Source organism: Psammomys obesus, unplaced genomic scaffold, assembly GCF_907164565.1.
Source record: "Psammomys obesus unplaced genomic scaffold, mPsaObe1.curated_primary_1811, whole genome shotgun sequence".
NCBI lineage: Eukaryota > Metazoa > Chordata > Mammalia > Rodentia > Muridae > Psammomys > Psammomys obesus.
Genome location: NW_026585587.1, coordinates 554,100 through 574,830, shown reverse-complemented (window position 1 = coordinate 574,830; position 20,731 = coordinate 554,100). Strand labels below are relative to the sequence as shown.

Here is a 20,731-nt window from a genome sequence, read left to right as displayed (position 1 = left end):
AAGCTACATGTTTCTACATCTATAGGTTTTGAATTTCTCTGGTCACCTTCTCCTAATGCTTTATGAAAATGAAGACACAGCCAGGCTTATTCCTTTCTCTCCCTTTCCACAGAAATAACCATGCTTGAGGCAGTCTAGAATACACTGACACCAGGCTGACTTTAAATTAGTACCCTTCAGGTAAAACCCAAATCACTCTAAGCCGTGTGCTAAAACTCAAACATACATATCTCAAGGCTGAGTTTCCAATATTAAAAGCAATATTCACTAAGTCTGGTGACTCTGAAACATCAAAATATAAAACAGCTGGAAATAAAACTCTGAACATCATAAAAGCTGCCTCTGTGTGCTTTCTTTTCTAATATTACTTGCAAAAACAATGTTTGAAGTTGAGGAGTTTTCAATCCTAGAAATCAAAACCACATAAATTAACATTCCAATATTTCAACAAATATTTGAGCATCTAACATGCTTTGGAGATCATTTGTTGGGTTTCATGTGGTGATATATTTGTATTGTCTTTGCATTAAGATAATAATCAATAGGAGAGAAATTATGGTCACATAATAATATTACAATACCGATGCTGGAGTATTAGAGCCTACATGCATATTCTAGGCTAATTTTATATATAATGACACACAATAATAAACCCCAATGAGAAAGACACTTTATTTCAGTTTACAGTCTGGGCATTAAAAGTGAAAAATGTCACAGAAGGTATTAGAAATAAATATCACATGAAGGAGGCAAGATTCAAACCCATGCCAACAGATTCCAAAGCTGTAACACTGTCACTCAGGAGCACAGTCAAATGAGACTCTCATTTGTCTACTGAGAAAAGCACAAATGATCAGGAAAGAATGACATTTGGGTTTGGACTGCAATGATGAAGTCCATAGAGACTGGTCAGTGTTTACAGAAAACAGTAACACAAGGTATGAAGAAGGAAGATATAAGGAGAGAAGGTGGAAACTGTAGTAGGAAATAGGTATCAAAAAGGGCCTTCCTGAAGAGGATGTACAGATCTAAAGCAGAGAGATACACTTTTAAAGAAGTCATGCACTTCTGGACTTCCTTGGTCAAGCTTTGCCTAGTTCTAACCAACTGGGAAAGTAGACAGAATGCGTAAGACAACAGTTTCATCTGTTAGAGCATGGGTAGCCCAGGGGTATGAGCTCTTTTCAGTGAGCTCTCCTCCCACACCACTACACTTACTTCTGAAACTCAATTTCCAGACTGTGGGCCCTGGAAGGGGCAGCTCACAGAAGCAAGTAATCTTGGGCTGTTGAGAAAATACAGATGGGAGTCTAAGAAGGTGGATGTGGCTGAAATTCAAGAGCCGGAGGTCCAGAAAGAAGACAAATCTTACATAAAAGTAGACAAAGAAATTGTCCCCAAGGTCTCTCGGAGTTTTGCCGAGTGTTAAGTGTCATATGTGTACAGGGAATGCTACAAATCCAAGCAAAGACACACTAAGAAAGCTCCCTTCAACCCACACAGGTCCTTTGAGGTCAAAGTGAAAGTCTGAAGTCTGAAAAGCCCAGCAGAGCACAGAGCTTCCAGAAAGTGAAACGTTGCCTTAGTAGATTCATAGTGATGGCTACCCTGGATTTGCTAAGCAAGCCTTGAAAAGAAGCCTTAGAAAGCGTCAGACTGAATCCTACATCATATTTAAATGATATGCCCAAACAAAGCCAAATATTTCTGTTTTTTAGAGAACTTTGCACAAAGCAGAGAAATGGATGGTGTTTTATAGTCTCTAACAAGGACATAGCCCTGTGAATACCAACACTAAACTTCACTGCATTTTGGGTATCTGAACGCTCTCTGTTGAGCCATTAGACTTATGGTATGCTAGTGCAGCAACAGAAAATTAATATTGATTTCTCATCAGAAACTGAAAGCAGAGGAGAATAAACTATTAAATTGAGCACAGATACATACACACACACAATACCTATGTCTAAGTATTTCTTAAAGATTTGGTTCCCAAACTGCCACTATACTGACAGATGATAGCACTTTAGGAGAAGGGCCTATTGGAGAGAGATGGAGTCACTGAGCTTTGCCCTTGAAGGAGATATAAGATATTGGAGCACAATCTTTCCTCCTTTTCTTCCCCCCACCCTGTTCTACCCTCCTTTTCTTCCTTTTTTTTTTTTTTCCTTTTGCTTCTCAGTTGCAGGAGGCATACCAGCTTCTTCTGTTAAACACTCCCAAAAAAACAGGGCCAACATGACCTTGGAATGAAACCTTAGGAGCCATTAATCAAAATAAACCATTCCTTGTTTAAATGGGTCATCTCAGGTCTTTTGTCACATTAATAGAAAGCTTCCTAGCACAACTGTTCAAAAATAGAATCTAAACAAAATTTTACAAGCATTCCAATACTAGAACAATTTTTCACCTGGAAATCTACACACTGGAAAGGAAATGAAAACATAGATCTAAATAAATGAAAAGAACTGAGCATAAATGTGAAGTATGCGTTTTCTAAATAACTGGCTAAAAATTAGGAATCAGATATTATTTTGTTATTATGAATGTAGAACTAAAGTACATGACTACATGACAATAGCAGGAATTACAGAAAAAGTAGAAGACTGTCATTGTAAGGTTTCTGTACCAAAGAAGAAGTGGTATGACTGTGTTTGAAGATAGTGATGAATTAACTGGGACAGAACATGAGAGCAATCCTGAAAATATATTACAAAGATGCATCATGTATTAGCTGATAGTGGAAATGTGGAATACAAAAAAATAATCTATTGAAAAAGAAGAAAAATTATACAAGATAAATGTATATAAATAAAAAGGTGATATATTTAACCCACTAATATTTTTAATTAAACTAATGGTCTAAATACTTAAGCAGAAAGATAAATGGGGTTGGGGTTGTTAGACTGAAAACTTTCAACTCTGTGCTTTCTAGTGGAAATCTACTTAAAATATAGACACGTAGTTAGATTAGACTGAAAGTCAAAGGATAAAAATGGCATTGTGAAAACACTAATCACAATAAAGCTGACATAGCTCAGTTAAAATTAGATGAATTGAGAGACTAGGATCAGAAGGAAGGAAAGGAGGACCTCCCCTATTAGTGGACGTGGGGAAGGGCATGAGTGGAAAAGGGAGAGGGACGATGGGATTGGGAAGGGAGGAGGGAGGGAGGTACGGTGGTGATACAAAGTGAATAAATTATAATAAATAAAAATAAAAGAAAATCGATGAATTGGACTTTAGAAGAAGAAATTTTGCTTGGAAAAAAAAAAGCAAGTACTGCCTTGAAGAGGTAACTTAACAGTAAAACACACTGATTCTGATTATGGATGTATCTAGAATCAGAGATTCAAAACACACAAAGCAAAATCTATTATCCAAAAGAAAAAAAAATGTGACAAAATTGAAGAGAAAGTTGGGCATGAGTGATGTTAAGTAGTGACTTTAACCTTCTTCTCTCATTAACAGATAACTTGATGACATAGTCTAAAAAGGTTTTAAAAGAAAAAAACATGAAAGTTCAGAACAATGCTGTCAATGAACCAAGTGTCCACACACAGCCTGGTAAGGTTCCCTTTGTGGGTAGAGAATGTTCATATAGTAAATTAATACCAGTAGCTAGTAACAAGGAAAAGGCCCCATGTTACATGGCTGCTATCTCAAAGGCAAGAGATACTTTGGACTAAGAACGTTGATGCCTTAGGACTAGAGCAAAATAGACTCAGGTGTTAGTAAAAACTAGGGAAAGAAACAGGGTGAGACAGGGTAGGACGAAGTTAGCATTATAAATAAGTCTGCACTGATTCAGTAGTTCAACATTTAAACATGCACTGTATACAAGTATATACACATGCTGAGGGATATATGTAGCTATACATTAGGAAAAAAGGTTGATAAGCACAGAAATTAACAAATACATTTAGGAACACTTTTACAAAGAAATAGAGTCATTTGGAAGAGCACACTGGTTCAGATTATTTTAAATATATTACAATAGTACAAAAAGACAAGGTAGACCTTTATTTTCAACAATAATATGGACTTGCTAGATATAAGATATTCAGAGTTTCATATATAAACACACACACAAACACACACACACACACACACACACACACACACACACACACACACACTCACAAACTAGAATAAAATGAAAACTAATGCCTGGATGAATCTGATAGAAAATAAGGAAAATTCTCCGAGGCCATGAAAACAAAGACGAGAAGGATTCCAAATAGGTGTAGGGCAGTATTTCCCGGGGCTGACACTGACTCTTAGAAGTTTTTCCTTGCACGGACAACCAGGAAAAAATAGGAACAGGCCTGGAATCCTCAAAGGTATCTGGAGGTAGCTCAAAGGAAGAAACTGCAAAGGACCACCCCCTGAATTAGACCACTGAGGAAATGTGCTCACCTACAGCAGCTCTGAGTGGGTGGGGAACTCTCACAGTACACTGGGCTCCAGTACGCAAAGGGCTGGACTAATGTGCAAGGAAAGAATCTATTTTAAAATAATTCTTGGTTGGTAGAACCTCTTGATGATTATCCAAAACAAACATCAAGAGAAATAGAAAACATGAAAAGGGCCCTAGAGCAAATTCAGACTAAAAACAGAGAGACAAAAACTGAACCCAAGTTGTTGCCAATGCAGGAAAATAAAGGAGTCAGGGCTTCTAGACCACTCAAAGAACCCAAAGTTTAATGATTAGCACATCTATGTCTCAAAAAGCAACTGCAATATAAAGAAAGTTTTACATAGACAAGAGCAATTTACAGTCTTGGGTTCACTGCAAAATGGCTTTTAAAGGGCAAACATCTGACAGGAGAAAAATAACCTCAGAAAATAGGTGTACAATGAAGAAGTGGTGAGGGGAAAAAAAACAGAACTGTTAAACTGAAAACAAAATCTCAATACTTAAAAGAATGATAACTCTCTATTTTAGGAATCATAAAAAGCATACAGTAAGGCTAGAACCCTGCAAAAGAATGGCATATAAATAGGTCAGATTAACATTAAGACCCTGCAGATTTCTATTGCTTAAAGGAAAGCAAAAATAGCAGCATTTGACTTTGTTAAAGAATTGTGTTAACAGAAAGAAAAATATTGTATGATGTCACGAACATGTGGAATCTAAAAATAGCAAACCCAACTCCCTCAAGCCCTCAAATATACTGAAAGAGAAGACTAGAAAGAGCAAACGCTATAGAAAGATGGAAGTCAAATGGCACAAAGTTGTAGTTACAAAGGATGATTGAGCTCAGATAACTAACATATGGTATGCAGAGTATAAGCAACATCACGTGACACATTGGAAACTGGCTAAGAGAGTGAATTTTAGATTTGTAAGCCACACATACATAAAAAGGTAACTATGAAACAGATGTGTTAACCTGCTTGGCTCTAGTAATTGTTTGACTGTGACCACCTCAGTATCTTCACCACCTTAGTTTTTGAGTCAGGGTCTCTCACTGAACCGAGAGTTTGCAGACTGGCTTAGCTAGCTGGTCAATGATCTCCAGGAATCTTGCTGTCTCCACTGGCTCCCAGCATTGGGATTACATACTCACAAACCCTAACTTTTCTGTAGGTCCTGGAGTTTCAAACTCAAGTTCTCATGCTGGTCCAGCAAGTACTTTACTTACTGAAGCCACCTTCCCAGCCCTCAGCAAGAGTATTTTCAAGGCAAAATTATACATTATCATGGAACAGGTTAGTAAATGTCACCACAGAGAATCCAACAATTTCATTTACTAATAATCAACAGAAATTTAACAGGACAAACTTCAAGCAAAAGTATTTGCAACAAAGTAATGCCAGGTTTTTATTTCCTAATTACCCAAAGATTTCCCAACAGCATGGCAGTAAAATAGCAGGCATGTGAATAGAAAAACAGCTAAAAGCTTTAGAGAGGCATATCATCAAGGAGACAGCAATTATCAACATATTACAACAACCAGGAAAACTAAGACTGAAACATGACTAGAATACCATTTTATAGGACAGATTTGGATTAAAAAAAAAAAAATGAAGCTAAGAACCAAGTATTTGGGAAAGATTTGAAACATAAATAGGGGATGGCAATTGATTTGCATTCTGTGGTACACCTGAGTTTTACACTGGAAGCTTGTTTATTTAAATAGTTGCAATACTCATTTATTGTAAAAATATAGCACAGCACAAGTTTCCCTTCTTGGAAAAACACTAAGCAGACACACCATTCACACAAATACCAAGGAGCATGGGTAGGGCAGAAGGACTGAGGAGCCGGCCTGGAAAATGCAGCCAAACTTCTGTCTGGAAAGGTCTTTATTGGCTTTTTGCTATTGTGTACAAAATGCTGAAGGTACAGCCTGGAACATACTGCAGAGATCTGAGAGATGTGTAATGTGATATGTTAGTAGGAACATCCAAACAGCAGAGGCAGGAGGCACTAGTAAGAGGCTCTCCTATGGGACCAATTCCTTCTCCGTCCTCCCAGCCTCTTTGATTAATTCTCATCCACAATCCCAGGAGAGGCAGTTGGATATCGAACCCCCGGGGAGAACTGGAGACAAGAGCTATGCCTTTCACGAGAGTTGCCTATGATCTGTGCTTCTTTTGTGATAAGAATTACCCCAAAAGGCACACAGAAATCTAAAATGGAATAATCATACATCAATATATTGTGGAAATGACTTTTTGTCTGTCTGCATGCATTTACGTTAATAGAAGAAAGCATTCCTTCCTTTTAGATCTGTTAATGGTGAGCTTCTGAGAGTAACTGTCCTACCGCAAACACTGCATCGTAGCTTTGTCCGTCTCCCGGGATCCTCAATTATTATTACAGCTCTTTAAATTACAACTTTTAAAATGAAATAGCTGCCATCTCCTTTAGCAGGGCCGGGCTCCAATATGTTCAGCACCTAGTTACTGTGTGATTTCAGCCTCTAACAAACTTTCTGAATGGCTCAGTTCTGTAATCCTTGTAGTCAGGAGATTAAAGCAGGTGGATCACTGGAAGTTTAAGGTTATCTTGGGCTATATAGTGAGCTTCAGGCCAGCTTAGGCTAGGGTGAGACACTATCTGGAAACTTAACCCAAACAACAAAATCCAAAATAATAATAATGAAGCCCCCTGAACATTCATTTCCATGTTATGAAATGGAGATCCTCACATCTGCTCAGACTTCGCTAAGAAAAGTGAAATAAAAGTATTTAGCATAGAAGAAACACTATTAACACCTGATGGTTAGTTATTATTGTCATATTAATTAAAAACACATTAAAGGATATTACGCTTCTTTTTCAGTTTCAAATGGTCAATAATAGATCATTTTAAACATCCATTTTCTTTCCATTACTGAAAATAATTCCCATCTTATGTTTAAAAGGACAAAAAAACCCATACACACGCAAAAAAAAACCCAAACCCAAAGAAATAAAAGCAAGCCCATTGCAAGTCCTCGTCACTGTAGAGCCCTGCTTCTGGAGTAGACAGTACCATTTCTGATGGAAAAGCCTGAGTGCTGGTGGACTGCCCAGGATCTGGCACAGCTAATAACCCTGCTTTCAGCATCTCTTCATTTTCATGTATAGTATTACCAATACCAAGGATTGTATATTTAAGACTTGTGGTTTCAACACCCTTCTAATTATAAGCATGTGATTACAGATTTATGTGTTTAATCTTGATTCAACTCCTAGGAATTGTTCGGCCTCAATTTGCTATGCTTAGGTTAAGAGGGGATGTGTGTGTGTGTGTGTGTGTATGTGTGTGTGTGTAAACACTGGAAGATATGGTCAGTTATGTCTGTGAAAAATTCCATTTGCTGATTTTTATTTATGAAAGGACAGTAGAGACTTTACTTCATCTACCAGCATAAGGAGAACCCTACACCCTTTTTATTAAATTTTCAAGTACACATGAATCAAAATATGACAGAAAAACAGTAAAGGCCAACAAAAGGACACCATGTTTTGATTTGATCCCCAGAGGTTGAAATACAAGCAGATTATATATATATATATATATATATATATATATATATATATATATATATATATATATACATATATACACAGGCAACTTAAAAATTTGAGGTTCACCATAGCTGCAATACAACAGTTTGTTTTTGTTTTTTTTGTGTGTATGTGTAAGTGTACAGTTTGCCCAAATTACAGCTTAGATTCAGAAATCAAGGGGCGTTGGGTGGTACAAAGAAGGAGGAACATGTTGAGTTGTGAGGAAATAATGAGAAACTATAGAATTTCTCAGCAAATTCAATTGTCTTACATATTTATGATATAACAAAAAAAAATCACAAAAGAAAGTTTTTAAAACTAAGAAATAAATCCTGATCATTTATCTAGGTATTGGGAATTAATTTTCCTAACCATATGTGCACAAACCAAATCAATTAGATATGACATAAAATTCTAATGACCTAAATTATCCTAGCTTTGATTAAATAGTTGACTCAAACAACTAAAATGTATCATTACAGCTGTCCCACAATACTATTTTAATTTGTTGAAGGGCAATTCCATTGTGCTTCCTCATTTGTCGCAAATGCTACAGCGGACAAATGTGGTTTCTGCTCCTATGAATCTCAAAAACATGGTCCACCCAAAACCAGAAGTTGGTAGAAGTTCATATGTATGGGCCAACATCCCACTCAATACAATTACATGTGGAAAAAAGTCACAACTTGAAATTCTTCCCAAGTCGGGCTTCCATTACAACAGACCCTGTCATTTTTCTTTCCTATCTGAAGACTAACACCTAGTGAAACTTCCCTTCCTCTGTCCATTCTGCCTAGGGTACATTCTCCTAGAATCTTGATCATGGCTCTGGTTTATTCTTGTCATGGGTAATCACATCCATTCAATAATCTTCCTTCACCTCGTTTGTCCACTTTTCAATTGCAGAACTCCGTGCTGAGTCCAACCCAAACCTACCAGACCAGCACACTCTGATGCACACTTGTTTACTTACATATAGGTGCTCACATTTCACTCAAATGTCTTCCTACACCCATTGAAGATCCCTTCCCCAAAGATGTGCAAGCCCAAACATCCCAGCGTCTAACACCATTGCTCAAAAAAGTCAGAGTTTTTTGGATCGTTTCAGAGTTCAGACTTCTGAAATCTGAAACTGGAAAAATCAGTACCAATATGTCAAACTCTTAAAAATGGAAAAACTGAAATACTTCTGGCCCTCAACACTTTAAATAAGGAGCTCTCAGTGTATTTATCTTCTCTATGTTATTGATTGGTGATACTTAGTCATTCAAGTCTGCAATTTTGCGACCTGTCTCTCCTCTATGTCCATGTGCTTTTCCCTCAGGATAGCTGGGCAAATCTATTCTGTCTTTAGCTTCATTACTTCATCAGCACCCAGTTCCTCATTTCTCTGATCATATGCCATGCCAGTACTAAAAGAAGTCTTCTCCAAAGAAATATTTGCCTCCACTTAAGCTTTTTCCATGTTACTAAAAAGATATTAGGATACAGTATAAGTTTCTTATTCAGGGATATGTGCATTCATGAAGTTAGATACCTGGAGCTTTCTCAGCCTTATTATCCACTGCTCCTTTCCATATGATGGACTCCTGGTTTTCTCCTGAGTCCCACCCCTTTAATTTCATATTTCCCCTCTTTGTTTTCAATTCTCCCGTCCACCTATCATTCCTTTAATAATAAATGTCACCATCACTAAAAAGATTTAACATCTACGTAGGTACCTCTTTGGGGTCGTTCTTAAGATTATTCCTTTTTTTAAAACTTTTATTAATTACACTTTATTCATTTTGTATCCCCCCATAAATCGCTCCCTCCCCCTCCTAATCCTACCTTCCTCTCCCTTATTCACACATACCTCTCCCCAAGCCCAAGAATAGGGGAGGTCTTCCTCTCCTTTCTTCTGATCCTAGTCTATCAGATCTCATCAGGATTGGCTGCATTGTCATCTTCTGTGGCCTGGTAAGGCGGTTCCCCACTCAGGGGGAGGTGATCAAAGAGCAGGTCAATCAGTTCATGTCAGAGGCAGTCCCTGTTCCCATTACTATGGAACCTACTTGGACACTGAACTGCCATGGGCTACATCTGTGCAGGGGTTCTAGGTTATATTCGTGCATGGTACTTCATTGCAGTATGAGTCTCCAGAAAGACCCTTGTGTTCAAATTTTTTTGTTCTGTTGCTTTCTTTGTGGAGTTCCTGTCCTCTCCAGATCTTAGTATTTCCCACTTCTTTCATAAGTTTCCATGCACTCTGCCCAACAGTTGGCCATGAGTCTCAGCTTCTGCTTTGATAGTCTGCAGGACAGAGCCTTTCAGAGGCCCTCTGTGGCAGGTTTCTAACTTGTTTCCTGTTTTCTTCTTCCTCTGATGTCCATCCTCTTTGCCTTTTGGGATGGGAATTGAGAGTTTTAGTCAGAGTCCTCCCTCTTGATTAGTTTCTTTAGATGTACAACTTTTAGTAGGTTTATCCTATATTATATGTCTATATGAGTGAATATATACCATGTGTGTCTTTCTGCTTCTGGGATATCTCACTCAGGACAATCCTTTCCAGGTCCCACCATTTACCTGCAAATTTCATGATTTCCTTATTTTTCATTGCTGAGTAATATTCCATTGTGTAGATGTACTACAATTTCTGCATCCATTCTTCAGTTGAGGATATCTGGGTTGTTTCCAGCTTCTGGCTATTACAAATAAAGCTGCTACAAACATGGTTGAGCAAATGTCCTTATTGTGTACTTAAGCCTTTTTTAGATATATACCTAGGAGTGGTAAGGCTGGATCTTGAGGAAGCACTATTCCTAGTTGTCTGAGAAAGCGCCAGATTGATTTACAGAGTGGTTGTATAAGTTTACATTCCCACCAGCAGTGGAGGAGGGTTCCCCTTTCTCCACAGCCTCTCCAGCATGTGTTGTCACTTGAGTTTTTGATCTTGGCCATTCTGATGGGTGTAAGGTAAAATCTCAGGGTCGTTTTGATTTGCATTTCCCTGATGGCTCATTAGGTTGAGCATTTAACATAGTAAAAATGACCATCTTACCAAAAGCAATCTACAGATTCAATGCAATTCCCATCAAATTACCAACGCAATTCTTTACAGACCTTGAAAGAAAAATTCTCAACTTCATATGGAATAACAAGAAACCCAGAATTGCTAAAACAATCCTCTACAATAAAAGATCTTCTGGAGGTATCTCCATCCCTGATCTTTTTTTTTTTTTTCTATAAGCAGCCAAATCCTATATTTTAATGGATAGCTCAAAACAGCATTAGACAATTGTTGAATTATTTCTCATGTGTATATGTACATATTTCTCATGTGTTTTCATATATCACAAGCTAATTCCACCTTTTGATATTTAGATGCCTCATGACCAGGAATGAGAAAAATAAAGTGTAAGTTGCTATCCATCTTTACATGTCAGCTTTCTGCATGGGAGCACCACAAAAGTGGTTAGAGGCATTTGGTTATTGAACCTCTCAGCCTCTGCAGAAATTCTAAAGGATCTTTGGGGTATTAATATGAGACAGAGGTACAGAGTTTGATTTTTGGAGGAATGTCTGAATTTAGTATAAATTAATTGATTAATATTTGCCTATAGAGAGAAATATCTTTTCACCTCATGTAAAAATGACTTTCAGAATTTAGTTGTGAATCTCTGTGTGACAAAGGGCACAGCCTAATTACTTAAAACTTCCCACAGGACTCTGCCTCTTTTTTAACATTATTATTATTATTATTATTAATTACACTTTATTCATTTTGTATCCCCCCATAAGCCCCTGCCTCCTCCCCTCTTGATCCCACCCTTCCTCCCCTTTCTGCATGCATGCCCCTCCCCAAGTCCACTGATAGGGGAGGTCCTCCTCTCCTTCCTTCTGATCTTAGTCTATCAGATCACATCAGGAATGGCTGCACTGTCTTCTTCTGTGGCCTGGTAAGGCTGTTTCCCCCTCAGGGGGAGATAAGAAGTGGGAAATAGCAAGAGCTGGAGAGGACAGGAACACCACAAGGAGAGCAACAGAACAAGAAAATTTGAACACAGGGAACTTCCCAGAGACTCATACTCCAACCAAGGACTGTTCATGGAGATAAGCTAGAACCCCTGCACAGATGTAGCCCATGGCAGTTCAGTGTCCAAGTGGGTTACATAGTAATGGAAAGAAGGACTGCCTCTGACACAATCTGATTGGCCTGCTCTTGATTTCTAATCCCTGATCTTAAGCTGTACTGTAGAGCAACAGTAATAAAAGCTGCATAGTACTGGCATAGAAACAGAATGGTGATTCAAAGGAACCAAACAGAAGACCCAGAAATAAACCCATACACTTATGGACACGTGATCTTTGACAAAGATGCCAAAACCATACAATGGAAAAAAGATAGCATCTTCAACAAATGGTGCTGGTCTAACTGGATATCTACATGTAGAAAAGTGCAAATAGATCCATACTTATCACACTTCACAAAACTAAAGTCCAAGTGGATCAAAGACCCCAACATAAAACCAGACACATTAAATCGGTTAGAAGAAAAAGTGGGGAAGACCCTAGAACTCATTGGTACAGGAGACAACTTCCTGAACAGAACACCAACAGCACAGGCTCTAAGAGCAACAATCAATAAATGCGACCTCATGAAACTGAAAACCTTCTGTAAAGCAAAGGATACCATCATCAAAACAAGGCAAATACCTACAGATTGGGAAAGAATCTTCACCAACCCTCTATCTGAGAGAGGGCCAGTGTCCAGTATATATAAAGAACTAAAGAAACTGAAAAGCAACAAACCAAGTAATCTAATTAAAAAATGGGGAACAGAGCTAAACAGAGAATTCTCGATAGAGGAATATCGAAAGGCAGAGAAACACTTAAAGATTATTCTTTTCTGTAAGACAATATAGTCATTGACATATAGAGGAGAATTTGATGTATACTTTGTGTAGAAGGCTTTGCCTGATATAGGAACAGGGTTTCCATTTGAATGCAGGGGTAGAAAAGCAGGACATATGAGTTCAGAGGGTCTGTGAGTTCAACCCTGGTAAAGTGTGGGAAAAATGTTTGTACTGTGCTGTTTCATCAGTTCCAAATAAAGCTGGATTATCACTAGAGTGCTACAAAGACAGACTGTGATGGCTTAAGGGGAGATGAAACAAACAGTCTCAGAAATTTAGTAACATAATTTTGGAAAGGAATCCTTTCCACACTGATCTGTAGAAACCAGTTCCAATAGTTTGTGGACATGAATTTAAGGGGCCACTGGATACCTTATATAGATGATCTCACATTCCCATTCACTGCTATAGAAGTAGCAGACAAAAATCAAAGAAATAGGCTTGAGGGAGATTGTTGTTCTATGGATTGGGGGACCAAACATGTCACTGGGCTGGGGCTATTCTCTGGAAGCACTGGAAGAAGACAAGCAAAGCTGCTCTCCCAGGTGTTGAAGAACAAATAACACAGTGGCAGACAGTTAAGTATTGTAAGGAATCAAAGGTGGGTCAGAGGTCAGCACATCATTAGAATGAATTTAGATTCAGTGTCCCTGATCATAGAGGAACTAGTACCTTCACAGACAGCCAGTGTCTCAAAGTAAGCAGACAGCAGTCCTCTCCAGCTGCCTACTTTAGAGTTGACATGAGAGACATTCCCAAGACAGAGATGTTGAAATGGAGAGCATGAAATCCTGGCTTGAGGAGAAGTAGGAAGGCAGGGAGGGAAAAATTGGATGAATAAGTAGGTTCTGGGATGAGATGAAATCCACAAAGATTGCTAGAATGTGATCCACAGACCACACAATAGCTGGATTATAAGGATAAGAGATGTTTCTGTTAGACTGCGGAGCTAATGCAATAAAACGTTTGGCCAGCATTAGACACGGTCTGTCTTTTGAACTGTTCAAGAGATTTTTAAATTAGAGAATTAGGCACATTTAAACAGACTCTGGGTATATAAAATATGAATATTCTCTTGTGGTTAAACTGGGCAAGGAATGAAATGACAAATCTATATTATTATTGATAAAAGCCTAGTAATAAGCAATGATTTGACATATGCTAGTAAGGTAGATTTTTTTTATAAGGTAGAATTTTCTATAGTTATAATTTTTTCTTTGGAATTTTGCCTTGATTCCTAAAAGAAATAAAGATCCCCAAAATTCTGCCTTTTAAAAAATGTTTAATCCTCATTCAGAAGGGCAAATAGGATAGACATCAGAAGTGGGAAAAGAAAGGAAAGAGGACAGGAGCCTACCATAGAGGGCCTCTGAAAGACTCTACCCAGCAAGGTATTGAAGAAGATGTTGAGACTCGTAATCAAACTTTAGGCACAGTGCAGGGAATCTTATGAAAGAAGGGGAAGATAGAAAGACCTGGAGGGGACAGGAGCTCCACAAGGAGAACAACAGAGTCAAAATGTCTGGGCCCAGAGGGGCCTAGAGAGCCTGATGAATCAACCAAGGACTATGCACAGAGACCCCCTGCTCAAATGTAGCCCATGGGCAGCTCAGTCTCCGTCGGGGGTTCCCTAGGGAGAAAAGCAAGGGCAGTCTCTGGTATGAACTAGGTTACCTGGTCTTTGATCACCTCCCCCTGGCCAGGTGGCCATTCTAGGCCACAGAGAAAGAGGACACAGAGAGTCCTGATGAAACCTGATAGGCTAGGGTCAGAGAGTAGGGGGAGATGACCTTCCCTATCTGTAAATTAAGGGAGAGACATAGTGGAGGAAGAGGGTAGGGAGGGTGAGACCTGGAGGAGATGAAGGAGGGGGCTGTAGCTGGGATGCAAAGTGAATAAATTGTAATAAATAATAAATGATAAACAAGATTTTAAAATTATCTTAAGAGAAACATATTTTGACAACCATAATTATCTTTATGTGCCACTAAATACCAGTTCAGGGGCCTGAATGTATGAAGAGGCTCATTTATTTATTTTTACATATTTCACACATTGGATCAATGCTAATTTTCATTATCATTTGTCTTTACGTCAATGTGGAATGTAAGATCCACTAAAACACATACCTATCACATTCACTACTACAATATATAGCCAGAAGAATGTCCAGACACCTTTTTTTTTTCCTATTTTGCTGGGATTGACCTCAGAGCCTCAAACATGCTTAGCGTGTACTCAACCACTAAACAATAGCCTCAAACCATATATGTGTTTGTGTGTGTGTGTGTGTGTGTAAACAATGTATACACACACATATATACATATATGTAAACATGTGTGTATATATATATATATATATATATATATATATATAAAATGAACAAGTATTCATAGAAAATAACAGAAAATAGACCTGTCCTGTTCAACCTAATGACAAAAAGTGATGCCTGCCAAAGTCTGAATATTTTATTATCATTATAAAATGCTTTTATTTAACCCAGCAGTGTACATCTTCTAAAAACGTCACTTAATAATGAATAAGTAAAAGATTTTCTTGAACTGTTATTAAATTATGAAGATATTTAGCCATTTAGGATGACTGAGAAATCATGTTTTCCCCATGGGTAAACTACTAAACAAACTCTATAGGCCTCCAGCTAGACTTTGAATCATAGATGACTACCAAAAAATTTAAACAAACAAACAAACAAATAAACAAACAAAAAACTATTCATGGTGTTCCTCTGCACTTTAGAAACCAAATTCCTAAATATTCAGTGGCTTGAATTTGCTTTTTATTCATCTTCTTTTAATGACTAGGAAAGGTTCAGTCATAAAATACAATCTCATTTTTATTTATAAAATATGAATTAACATTATATAATAAATAATGTATAACTCGGTAACAATATATATAATAAACCAGGTGAAATTTATAACAAGTATATACTATGTGCAATAAATCATGTCGAACATGTGCCCTTGCCCACAGTATACATATGAAATCTGTCAAAATGCCTTCCTTTGTCTTAGACAAGTCCTAGAATTAAGAACTTCCTACTTTTAAAAAGCCACAAAGGCGTACTGAACACCTTTAGCTATATAATCTTCTAATCATGTGTCATCTCTTTAAATGACACATTCTTAATCTTAAAATACCACCAGGTAGAAAAAAACAAGACTCAGCTTTTTTTCATCACTAGGGGAATGAGGCCCCTGAATTTTCTAATATCCAACCACAGGCTATGATTTTGGTGGAAGAATGCTTCAGGATTGAATGAGATTTCTACCTTTGTTCATACAGAGTTGAATCTGAGAATGATAATCACTTTGATTCATGAATTTCAACAGTGTTCTCTTTCAATCTCCCCCATTGTCTTAAAGGTCGTATTTTTTTCTATCTAAAGGAAATTGTTCTTACGTTGATTAAATTGAGCCATGACTCATTCTTTATAAATCACCAACAGTGACAGTTGAACAAACTATGAAAGCCATAGTTGACTACAGAGAGGGCAAACCCAGTCTTCAGGGTGCTATTTGGCCTTAGTCTCAGGCCATATTCCCCTCTAGGAGAATTCCTCAAAGAGCAAAATCTTTCCCAGAGCATGGCATGATATAAATCTGATCTTCAGAAGAGATGTTACATTCCAGTGCTGAAATGTTTTGAGTAGTAAATGCTTTGATATAATTGTAAGTTTCAATGACTTCAAACAGTGAGACCAAAAAAAAGGATAGAAAACAAAAAAGTTTTTTAGTATTTTCTGAAATTTTCCATCCCTGTTTATGGCCTCATAATGTAGAAAACATCACTGATATAATATTTACGCTCCCTGAAAAAAAAAAACAAACATGTTAAATATCTAGAGGTATTAATTCACTCCACAAAAACAGCAGATGGTGTCCTGAAGGTTTAAAAGACACCGATGGACTTTGTTCTTTGGGTGCAATGTTTTGACAAAGCAAATAGAAACCAGATTGTACTGAGGTCATAAGCGGAGTTGAAATGTAAGGGAATCGTTTGGAGATGTATCTCCATGGTAGAGCTTTAGTCCATGTATGCAAGGACCTCAGTACAGTTCAGTCTGCATCACTGAAAACAAAACAAAATAAACAAAACCACCACCACCAACAACAACAAAAATTTTAAAAAAGGACAACACACCTCACAAAAATATCTTAATTTAAAAATAGGAGCACAAAGTTTTAATGTTTTTATAATACGAACTATTTAAAGTGATGGTGTGTTGCTCACAGAAGACCATCCAGAAACTGTGACGAGTAGCCACCGAAAGGCAGAGTTAGCAAATAGCTTCTCATGCCTGTGATACGATTAATCCAACTCTTATTTGTTTAGTTATGGGGGGGGGTGTTGTTTTTTTCAGTAATGCCAAAATATTCTTGTTTAGATTTGCTTTGAGACAGATGGCTGCTCTGCAGCTGCCTGAGGGGCGGGGGCGACATCTCTGCCATTTACCTTGGCTAATGAACTGCTCCATGTTTTCCTTGAAAGGTTGCATGTGCTCTTCAGAGGAGACCTGGTACACTTTACCTGCTTCCACCTCACAGGCTGAAATGAAGAGGACAAGACCAGTTTTAGAACGCCACATTGTCAACACTACGCTACTCTTTAGAAAGCCTACGAGCCAATGTTGAAAAACCCTTTCGTTGACCCTTTCCAAACCTTTCATCAACAGTTTTCACTGACATGTATTGTGTACCCATATTGGAAAAATCTTCATGGATATATGTTATGTACCCTTTCAGTGAACCATAAAAATGCATTCCCACTTATAAACGGGTAGGTTCCACAAGTTACTTGTATCTCAGGATCTCGGTTTCTTCATGTGACCATGGTAAGGTTACCAGAGCCTATATCACAGCGCAGTTCCGGGGTCAAACCTGGTAAGAGCTTTGAGATGTTACAGTAGTGCTCAGTAGATGGTATAGAAATAGTGAAGCATTTCCACTATTATAACTATCAAATGACTTCTAACCCAATCTTATCTCTAATTATAGTCAAGATTTCTGAAAAATAAAACACAGAGGTGGTGATTTTAGCAAGATGGCCACTATTTCCAGAGCACTTCCTTGCTTGGCATCAGGAGATTTTTACTGATAATTTAATCAAATTTTGAAAATAAGGCAAAGGAAGAGACATTACTACCATCTAGGACAGCTGAGAAAATCAAGGTGTAAATACGGCCGGTCACAGGAAGAAAGAACAGACTCGTATGTGAAGTTCTGAGTTGACACTGAAGATTGTTTTCCCTTTCCATTCCACGGCATCACAAATTCCTCAGGACAGACTCTTCTGGAGTTGTGAGTCATCTCTAAGGGAATTTACCAGTGCCTCCCATTGATTTAGTTGTGTATATTTACCCCAGAGTATAGTTTCTAGTCTCTAAGTTGGCCAGAAGGGTCCTCTTCATCTGTGTACACAGTGCTTGAGGTAGAGAGGAACCAGAGCTTTACACAAAAGAAACTGCTATCTACCACACCCACGGTGATGAATTTCTTTAGTCTGGCACACTCTACAGTGGTAGATGGGACAATACTACAAAGGATCCCAAAGCCCAAATTCTAGCTCTCAAAGTTCTTTACTAGGAGATAAAATGTATTCTATTATTTATGTCTAGTTTACCAAGAAGGAAAGATCTGCTGTTAAAACACATTGTGGATTAGAATTTAAAAATATGCACACATGTCCTGTTTTTTATAAACATTCTAACACATAACGCAGATAAAAATAAGTTTAATGCAGTTAGTACATAAGACATTCAGATATTTCATTAAAATTCTGGCCCCAATTCTATCTTAGCCATAATATGCCATATTTCACAACATATCATTCTGGCTAGTACTTATCATTTTAAAGATTGGTATGTGACTATGCAATTAAAAAAAAAACAACACAAAACACTGCAATATAAACTTGAAGGGTCATTTAGAAACATTATTAAAATCAGAACAAAGATAGAGTTCTTGGAAAACTAATTATAGTCAAATCCAAATATTAAAAAAAACATTTGTCAGGAGGCTGTTGGCATAACTGAGTCATTCCAATCGTGTTAACTTTTGTTTAATTTAAAGACTTTTCTGAGCCAAAGAGATTTTTGTGTGATGTTAAAGGACTGATATTGGGAAGTATGCATTAGGCTTCCCAACAAAGAAAAATACAGCCAGAGGGAAGGAGGAACAAAACCCTCAGATATTCCATTTTAAAACTGACCTCAACACATCTCTTTCTTGTACAGAGCAGCATGCTGTGAGGAAGGGGAAACACCACTTTATCACTGTCAGATTAACCTTCAACATCACACAGCTTTCTCCAAAGCATACTTACATCATGAGAAGTTTGGTTACTTTCTGAGAGAGTTGGAGTATTCCAGCCATAATATACTCAAGTCTCCAAGTTCAATCAATGTTAATTACAGCCTAAAATTACTGTTTTTATGTTAGCCTCGAGAAAGTTACATTAACATCTACAACATAGACAGAGGAGGACAAACATGCTGATTAGATGAGAAACTCTAACCTTTCAGAACTAAATTGGGCCCTCTCTCCACAGAAGAGCCTAGTCCATACAACATTGCAGATTCAGGATACACACACATACACACACACACACACACACACACACACACAATCTATCACCTAACTATCTATATCAATCAATCATCTATCTGTCATCTATCCATCTTTATCAATTATCTATTTATCTGTCATCTTTCTCTATCATCTATGTGTGTGTGTGTGTGTGTGTGTGTGTGTGTGTGTGTGTGTAGAGATAGAGAGAGAGAGAGAACCCTCTGGGCAGTGAGATGTACACTACTTCCTTTCTTCCAGGACAAGAACAAAAATTTTTTAAAATATATATCATCTACAAAGAGAGGAAGGCGTAGATTTAAGAAATATTTAAGGGTTGAAATCAGCAGAGATAGGTCATGGATTATTGTGCAAATATTATAAAAAGAAACAAACATTAGAGTTTAGAGCACTAGGGAGAGGAGGCTCTCTTCAATCAACCTGCAAGAGTTAGATTCAAGTCATTTTGAAAATGATCTCCAAGGTTAAAGACATTTAAAAGGCTCACACAGTGATTGCTGTGTGTGTAGGAATAAAGTAGACAGGGAAAGGATGTCAGTGCCATCTAAAGTTTGGGTGTTATGGAACAGTCATATAGGTAGAGTGGCTTTAGAGGGAAGAACGTGAACATGAATTTGTTGAGCTTTGGATGGTAGGAGCTCATGTACTTGCAGTCTTCTGTCAGGCACGATGCAGTGTTTTGAATGTGAAAACATATCCCCTGGGTTCAAGTGTTTGAGCACTTGTCTCCAGATGATAGTGCTCTTTGAGACATTCCTAGAGCTTTAAGGAGGAAGAGCACCTCGGGAGGAAACAGTGGTAAGAACTGAGGTTTCATAGCGTGGCTCTACTTCCTGTTTGCTTCCTGCCTGGCTGTAGACACGCCATGACCTACTGTGGGCCAAGAAACACTCTCCATCAAGACGTTTCCTGCCACGTACCCCCTTACAACAAGACAAGTGATGCACATTGGTGGTCGAACGTGTGGATTGGAGTGATGACAGATCAGGAGGGCAAGGTCCTCTACAGCTCTATAGTAAGAGGAGGCCAGCTTGGGATACCTGAGACCCTGCCTCAAAACAAACAAACAAACAAATGATAGACAGACAGACAGATAAAAGTAAGCCAAATCGTGTCCCACTAACATGTTTAATTTTTTGTGTTTTCATGAATCAGTTAAAATTTTACATTAAAAATACAAATTAGGGCTACTACATATATTGCTGTTAGAAAATCATCCC

General features: G+C 37.9%; 1 protein-coding gene across 1 annotated transcript in view; it reads right to left on the bottom strand.

Annotated features, from left to right (window-relative positions):
• Positions 1 to 20,731, bottom strand: part of Fmn2 (formin 2) — a 302,407-nt gene that overhangs the window by 77,075 nt on the left and 204,601 nt on the right. Inside the window, exon 14 of the mRNA XM_055608481.1 lies at positions 17,380 to 17,472. Within this exon, the coding sequence (XP_055464456.1) occupies positions 17,380 to 17,472 (93 nt within the window). The remainder of the gene's footprint in view (positions 1 to 17,379; positions 17,473 to 20,731) is intronic.